Here is an 8988-nt window from a genome sequence, read left to right on the forward strand (position 1 = left end):
ATACCATTGGTACAACCACAATGGAGGGGTATCTGTTAAGAGGCCAGACAAACATGTGCCACTGGTGGAGAGGCTTGTGTGCTCAGCGACACAGATAGCCATACCATTGGTACAACCACAATGGAGGGGTATCTGTTAAGAGGCCAGACAAACGTGTGGTTCCTGAAGAGGGGCAACAGCCTCTTCAGTAGTTGCAGGGGCAACAGTGTGGATGATTGACTGATCTGGCCTTGTAACATTAACCAAAATGGCCTTACTGTGCTGGTACTGCGAATGGCTAAAGCAAGGGGAAACTACAGCTGTAATTTTTCGTGAGGGCATGCAGCTTTACTGTATGGTTAAATGATGATGTCGTCCTCTTGAGTAAAATATTTCGGAGGTAAAATAGTCCCCCATTCAGATCTCTGGGCGGGGACTACTCAGGAGGACGTCATTATCAGGAGAAACACAACTGGCGTTCTGAGGATCGGAGCGTGGAATGTGAGGTTCCTTAATCGGGTTAGGTAGGTTAGAAAATTTGTAAAGGGGAATGGCTTGATTAAAGTTAGATATGGTGGGAATTAGTGAAGTTCGGTGGCAGGAGGAACATATTCAGGTGAATACAGGGTTATAAATACAAAATCAAATAGGGGTAATGCAGGAGTAGGTTTAATAATGAATTTAAAAAAATAGGAGCGCGAGTAAGCTACTACAAACAGCATAGTGAACGCATTATTGTAGCCAAGATACACACGAAGCCTACACCTACCACCATAGTACAAGTTTATATGCCAACTGGCTCTGCAGATGATGAAGAGATTGAAGAAATTTGTTATGAGATAAAAGAAATTATTCAGATAGTGAAGGGAGGTGAAAATTTAATAATCATGGGGGACTGGAATTCGATTGTAGAAAAAGGAAGAGAAGGAAAAGTAGTAGGTGATTATGGAGTGGGAGTAAGAATGAAAGAGGAAGCCGCCTGGTAGAATTTTGCACAGAGAGTAACTTAATCATAGCTGAAACTTGGTTTAAGAATCATGAAAGAAGGTTATATACGTGGAAGAGGCCTGGAGACATTGGAAGGTTTCAGATAGATTATATAATGGTAAGACAGAGACTTAGGAACCAGGTTTTAAATTGTAAGACATTTCCAGGGGCAGATGTGAACTCTGGCCATAATCTGTTGGGTATGAACTATAGATTAAAACTGCAAAAACATGGGAATTTAAAGAGATGGGACTTGGATAAAACAAAAGAACCAGAGGTCGTAGAGAGTTTCAGAGAGAGCATTAAGGAATAATTGACAAGAATGGGGGAAAGAAATGCAGTAGAAGAAGAATGGGTAGCTTTGAGAGATGAAATAGTGAAGGCAGCAGAGGATCAAAGAGGTAAAAAGATGAGGGCTAGTAGTAATCCTTGGGTAACAGAAGAGATATTGAAGGCAGCAGAGGATCAAATAGGTAAAAAGATGAGGGCTAGTAGAAATCCTTGGGTAACAGAAGAGATATTGAATTTAATTGATGACAGGAGAAAATATAAAAATGCAGCAAATGAAGCAGGCAAAAAGGAATGCAAACGTTTCAAAAATGAGATCAGCAGGAAGTGCAAAATTGCTAAGCAGGGATGGCTAGAGGACAAATGTAAGGATGTAGGGGCCTACAGGAAAATTAAGAGAGACTTTTGGAGAAAAGAGAACCACTTGTACGAATATCAAAAGCTCAGATGGAAAACCAGTTCTAAGCAAAGAATGGAAAGCAGAAAGGTGGAAGGAGTACATAGAGGGTCTATACAAAGGCAATGTACTTCAGGGCAATATTATGGAAATGGAAGAGGATGTAGATGAAGATGAAATGGGAGATATGATACTGCGTGAAGAATTTGACAGAGCACTGAAAGATCTATGTTGCAACAAGGCCCCAGGAGTAGACAACATTCCATTAGAACTACTGATAGCCTTGGGAGAGTCAGCCCTGTACCACCTGGTGAGCAAGATGTATGAGACAGGTGAAATACTGTCAGACTTCAAGAAGAATATAATAATTCCAATCCCAAAGAAAGCAGGTGTTGACAGGTGTGAAAATTATGGAACTATCAGTTTAATAATTCGTGGCTGCAAAATACTAACACGAATTCTTTACAGACGAATGGAAAAACTGGTAGAAGCCGACCTTGGGTAAGATAAGTTTGGATTCTGTAGAAATATTGGAACACTTGAGGTAACACTGACCCGACGAATTATCTTAGAAGACGGATTACGGAAAGGCAAACCTGCATTTCTAGCATTTTTAGACTTAGAGAAAGCTTTTGACAATGTTGACTGGAATACTCTCTTTCAAATCCTGAGGGTGGCAGGGGTAAAATACAGGGAGCAAAAGGCTATTTACAATTTGTACAGAAACCAGGTGGCATTTATAAGAGTTGAGGGGCACGAAAGGGAAGCAGTGGTTGAGAAGGGAGTGAGACTAGGTTGTAGCCTATCCGTGATGTTATTCAATCTGTATATTGAGCAAGCAGTAAAGGAAACAAAAGAAAAAATTGGGATAGAAGTTACAATCCATGAAGAAGAAATAAAAAAAATTGAGGTTTGCTGATGACATTGCATTTCTGTTGGAGACAGCAAAGGATCTGGAAGAGCAGAAAAAACGAGGATAGTGGAATCTAGTTAAATTAAATCGCGTGGTGCTGAGGGAATTAGATTAGGAAATGAGACACTTAAAGTAGTGAATGAATTTTGCTTTTTGGGAAGCAAAATAACTGCTGATGGTCAAAGTAGAGACGATATAAAATGTAGACTGGCAATGGCAAGGGAAGTTTTGTGGAAGAAGAGAAATTTGTTAACATCGAGTATAGGTTTAAGTGTCGGGAAGTCTTTTCTGAAAGTATTTGTTTGGAAGTGAAACATGGACGATAAATAGTTTAGACATGAAGAGAATAGAAGGTTTTGAAATGCGGTGTTACAGAAGAATGCTGAAAATTAGATGGGTAAATCACGTAACTAAAGAGGAGGTACTGAACAGATTGGAGGAGAAGAGCAATTTGTGGCACAGCTTGACTAGAAGAAGGGATCGGTTGGTAGGGCATGTTCTGAGGCATCAAGGGATCACCAATTTAGTATTGGAGGGCAGCGTGGAGGGTAAAGATCATAGAGGGAGACCAAGAGATGATACACTAAGCTGATTCAGAAGGATGTAGGTTGCAGTAGTTATTTGGAGGTGAAGTAGCTTGCACAGGACAGAGTAGCATGGAGAGCTGCATCACACCAGTCTCAAGACTGAAGACGTCAACAACAGCAACAACAACAACAACAATGGTTTTGGGAAACAGCTCAAAACACCAAAACTGAACAAAGCTCCAGATTCCATACTGAATTTGCGGCTGAGTTAGCCACTCTTTAACTATAATGTATCATAGATCCCTCGAACAAAAAACCGTACTCATTAGTTGGAAAAAAACACGGATCACACCCGTCAACAAGAAGAGCAGTAGAAGTGATCTGCAAAATTATCATCTGGTATCATTGACCGATTTGTTGTAGAATCTTGGGAATTCGGAGCTCAAAAGTAATGAGTTATCTCGAACAGAATGATCTCCTCCATGCCTACCAGCATTGATTCCGAAAAAATCAGTCATGTGAAAGCCAACTCGCACATTTCTCTCGTGACATACTGAAAGCTTTGGATCAAGGCAGTATTTCGGAAAAGTGTTTGACTCAATACCCCACCTACACTTATTGTCAGAAGTATGATCATGTGAGGTATCAAGTGAAATTTATGACTGGAATGAGGGCTTTTTGGTAGTAAGGATGCAGCTTGTTATCTTGGATGTGAAGTCATTGCCAGACATAGAAGTAACTTCGGCTATGCTCCAGGGAAGTGTGTTAGGACCATTGCTGTTTATGTTTCTGTTAATGTCCTTGCAGACAGTGTTAACAGTAACCACAGGGTTTTTTCAGATGATGCAGGTATCTATAGTGAAGTACTGCCTGAAAGAAGCTGCAAAAATATACAGTCAGATCTCAATAAGATTTCTAAGTGGTGCCAGTTTTGAAGTGGTTCAAAGATTGACAGCTTGCTTTAAATGTTCAAAAATGTAAAATTGTGCACTTCACAAAACGAAAAAACATAGTATCCTAAGTCTATAATACCAGTGAGTCACTGTTAGACTCAGCCAACTGGGTGTAACATTTTGTAGGAATATGAAAGGGAATGATAACATAGGCTCAGTCATGGGTAAATCAGTTGGTAGACTTCGGTTTGTTGGTAGAATACTGGGGAAGTGCAATCAGTCTACAAATGAGATTGCTTACAAATCACCTTTGCAATCCGGTTCTGGATTATTGCTGAAGTGTGTTGGACCTGTACCAAATAGGACTGACGGGATGTAGAACGTGCACAGAGAAGGGCAGGATGAATAATCAAAGGTTTGTTTGATCTGTGGGAAAGTGTCAGACATTCTGAATAAACTGAACTGGCAGACTCTTGAAAATGATGTAAACTAACCTGAGAAAATCTACTAACAAAATTTCTCACATAGGAATTCTGAGGACAGTATTAAAATAGTTACCACTTGCATGGAGGCATTCAAATAATTATTCCTCCTGTGATCCATATGTGAATGGGACAGAAAGAAACCCTAATAATTGCCATGCAGTTCACAGTGGTTTGCGGAGTATAGACGCAGGTATAGAATTCTGGTATATGCCTTCGCACAATCTGTAACATTGTATCTAATGGGTCTGTACAGCCATGATTATAATCTCTTAATAATAGCACTGGCTAGCGATCAGGCACAGTTCGCGAATTGAGTGCTCTGTAATCACCACACAGACACCAGGCATCTCCTTTTTTGGGTAGTAAATTCAATGCAGGTTCCCATGGATTGCTGGAAGTTCGGATGATGCCTTCTCGCAATGTCATGTTGAATTCCACTTCAGCAGTGGTGAGTCGTCTTCTAAGCTGGCAAGGCACAGACAGTCGGTCCGTGGTTTTTACACAATTGACCATATCGTACAAAACTTGCTGTGGCGCACCTGGAGGTCTTGTTAAGGTTGAGAACTTACACAGTAGTGGGCAGTACTCCTCGTCCGCAATCTGTATGACCTTGATGTCATACGTTCTAACACTGGGATGACACTCAGTGGCCGTAAGTCTGGTAATATTGTCCACAAGGCAGGTATTTGCTACATCCGGCAGGAGCTGGTAGTGAGCTAGGAAACTAGCCCCTATAATTGCCTTCAGCCACATCCACTACAATAAAATCCCATGTGAATTGACAGTGGAGTCCCAAATTCAACTCCTCATGCCATGTGCCAAATGTCGCAATTGCTGAATTATTTGCCGCAGACAAGATAAACAAAGTGGACAGTCAGCAAAACTGCAGTGATGTTCTGGGCAGGATACTAAGGTTGGACCTTGTGTCTGTTAACAGGACTTCTGGCCTGATACCCTGTCGGTATTGTATAGGTGCCGGGATGTAGTTGGGCAGTTGGTGGAGCCTACAACTGACCACCGTTTGTATTTGGGCAGGCACAGAGGCTAGTGTACTTTTTAGCCTGAGCTCTGAATCTTCTTTGGTACCAGCAAGATGATGCAGGAGCATCTGATTGCTTGTGGTATGTCCTCTGTATCGACTAAGACCTCCTTGCGACACCCGTGTGCCAGTCTCTGTGCTCGATGCATCAACTTTGGCAGACAGAGCATCATCATCTTCATGTGAGATAGAAGGGTCATGGATGCATCACTACCATACATTGCCACAGCACTAATCTGTTGGTTCAGAGCTATGACTTCTAGGATGCGGTCAGCCAGTTCCACAGTAGCGTCCAGGGCATCTCTGTCTGTGACACGATTGCCTTCACTTCTGACGGCAGACAGATACTCCAAAGAGTGTTCAGGAGATGTCAGACACTGTTCCAATGTCCACCTTGCTGCAAAGGTGATTCAGGTACTGGGACAGTTTTTGTCACCTATGTCTTGCCTGATATGGTCTTGCTGTGACTCTGTGAATAAGCTCAGTCTTTAATCTTTCGTAGGCACTCTCAGCTGGTGAGCTGTGATCGTGCCCTGAACATTGAAAGCATAGTGTTGATCGAGCTGACTCACTATCGGTGTAAATTTAGTTGCTCCTGCTGTAATTCCAGCATAGCAAAAGTTGACCTTGACCTGGACAAACCAGTGGACTGGATTATGTGGCGAAGATCGTGGGAGACGAATCACCAGTGCATTACAGCAGGCAATTCCATCCAGTAGTCAGTATTATTGCGGAACCAGTCTTCTCAGCGTTGACCACATCGGGGTCGCCACTGATGGGAGTACTAGGTTGTGTAGTGCCAGCCATACTTAATAAGTGCTCAGTCACATGCTGAGAATATCCTTGAACAGTTTTTTTAATGCAGAATAATAGAAGGGAAAGAATCAGTTGCTTTAGGCGACTTGTCAGTATGCACCAAGGAAAGAACAGAATAAACATGTAATAAATGAATTACAACTCCAAGGAGTAAGTAATAAACATTAACAGAATGCTCCAAGCAGCAGACACAAACTTGGCGGTTGATGCCATTAATTTGTTACCACACATTCCTTCAACACATTCCTTCAACTCATGCAACAACTGCATCTCTGGATGGCAGGAACAGAACTAAAGTAAGTGACCACAGCAGGAAACGTGTGTAGCGATTGCTACAGGATTGTTACCACTTCATATTCCATGGAATCATTTTAGGGGGACGGTTTCTAAATCTTTGAATGAAGATTCTCAATTGTTTTTTCTCTTCAGTGAAGAAAACATTCAAGAAGGCAACCTTGTTTTTCAATATATTGTAAAAGAAGATTGTGCTAAATGATATTTCATAATTATATTGATCATTTTAAACATAATATTGCCTTAATATCATGTGGTAAATGCCCTTTCTTTCTTTCTTTCTTTCTTTCTTCTTCTTCTTCTCCTCCTCCTCCTCCTCCTCCTCCTCCTCCTCCTCCTCCTCCTTTTTTTATGTGTTTGAGATACAATCAGCAAATGTTGCATGAAGGTTTGGAGGGTCTTGCAGGGGCGCATGTATCTGTCAAGAGGCCATGTAAGAATTCTCTGCCACGTTGGGAATTCTTATTCATATTCAACTGCCTTCCCCCCCCCCCCCCCCCCCCCCCCCCCCCCTCAACTTGCAAGTGGTCCATTATGCAGTCCACTTCTACACCCAGTTTGTTAAGATGCTTGACTAAAATCCACTGTCTCTTAGGCTGTGCCTCCTGGCCCAACTCAGAATTTTCATGTCTTTCAGAGTCCCCCCCCCCCCCCCCCTGCCCCCTGTGTGTAGACACACAGGATTTAACATCACAGGAATGGCACAATTGCTAAGGAACTGAGGTGGAGGTATTTGGCTGATCTATATATAAAGTGTTCAACATTTAGGAAGGAACATAGTGACTTCAAGAATTTGGCTTGAGCCACTTGTGTGCCAGTTTTACCAATTAATTCAACTACTCATGGAGGGCAGGGTACTCAAGTTTAATTCCTGTTCTTAGCACAGATAAACAAGTTTCATGTAAGGCCAAAAACTTATTTTCCTCTCCAAGTCACTGAGACATCACATTGTTAGTATATTAGTTTCATGTGCTGTTACATAATGATTGTTCATAGTGAAGACAGTTCCTTCTTACTACACATTTACCATATGACACTGTTCTTGTTCAACATCTTAATAGAATATGAGTGATTTGCATACATATTAATGAGTCTTATTTTTCAGTGAGTGGCTTTTTTTTCTGTAAGCAACATTTGTGTGAGAGTATATTAAACACTGTTAAATGTGACTTCCATTCTTAGTCTGGGAGACAGTTCTTGACTTCTTGAGCTGTTTCTGTAACTGATCATAGTCTTCTCCTGTCATGTGTTTTATCTTAAATATTGTGTTTGCAGGAGATGTCTTGAATAATTATGTATGTTTTCCATGTGCTTTTGCAGGCAGCTAGCAAGTCTGACTACTCTGAAAGTGTAGAAGTCGGAAGTGAAAGTAAAAAGAGAAAGGCCCAGGAGGAGGCAGGATCACAAGACAAAGTGGCAAAAATACTATCATCAGACATTGCACAGTTTGCTTTCAAGAAGTCATAATGGTTTCTCATAGCACATTTTTTTAAATCATTGTGTGTATATATCTTGAAATGTCCTTGTATCAGGGATGTTTACTGCCCGCTCTTTCGTCACTGTTGAATCAACAGATTTTTCATATTTCACTTGAAAAGAGAACATTGATGAACTTTTGTACCAAGATATTTTTTATGTGGAGAAAGAATGAAAGTGACATTTGAGAAAATTAATTGTAGTTTCTATCATGAGAACAAAAATGCTAACAGTATGACAATATAATGTGTCTTTAGTAATATTGTGGACAGTTTTATCCCCATTTTCATGAAATTTAAAGTTGCTTTAAAGCACAGATTTATGTCTCTAGAAAATTAAAATTTTAAGAGTTAAATATGGGAGACTGGCACTTCCTTATAATGCTTTACAGCACTTGACTGATCTTCACAAGACGTACTGGATGACATTGAGCACTGTGCAACAATGAAGGTTTCTAGTCATTCCTTCACATTTTGTGTTCTATAGGAAATTTTAATGTAACTATTATAATAGTCTGACTTTCTTTGCGTCTTTATAAGAAATTATATTAATAGCACATTTGTACTGTTGGGAATGTTATCAATAAAGGTGAAAGTAGATAAAAAAAATTAGTAGCCCTCAGGGAATAATCTACTGCAGGAAAGCCCAAGTTTCTATTTTCAGAACGTGCACCTCATAAATTTATATAAATGGTCACATAAGTATTTTACTTCTCTAATGTTGGAAAATACAGGATGGAATAATGTCAATATTATGAAAAGGATAGTTGCTACTCTCTCCGTATAGCAGAGATGCTAGTCACAGATGGACACAACAAAAAGACTGTCAGAATGTAAGCTTTCGGCCAACAAGGCTTCATTGCGCATGCTCACACACACACACACACACACAGAG

General features: G+C 40.6%; 1 protein-coding gene across 2 annotated transcripts in view; it reads left to right on the forward strand.

The window, feature by feature from the left end:
- The window catches only part of LOC126162679 (WD repeat and HMG-box DNA-binding protein 1), a 169611-nt gene extending 160623 nt beyond the window's left edge, over window positions 1-8988 (forward strand). For both annotated transcript variants that reach the window (XM_049919332.1, XM_049919331.1), the window contains exon 19: window positions 7939-8988. In XM_049919332.1, the coding sequence (XP_049775289.1) occupies window positions 7939-8085 (147 nt within the window). In that variant the 3' untranslated portion in view covers window positions 8086-8988. The remainder of the gene's footprint in view (window positions 1-7938) is intronic.

This window comes from Schistocerca cancellata, chromosome 2, assembly GCF_023864275.1.
Source record: "Schistocerca cancellata isolate TAMUIC-IGC-003103 chromosome 2, iqSchCanc2.1, whole genome shotgun sequence".
NCBI classification, from domain to species: Eukaryota; Metazoa; Arthropoda; class Insecta; order Orthoptera; family Acrididae; genus Schistocerca; species Schistocerca cancellata.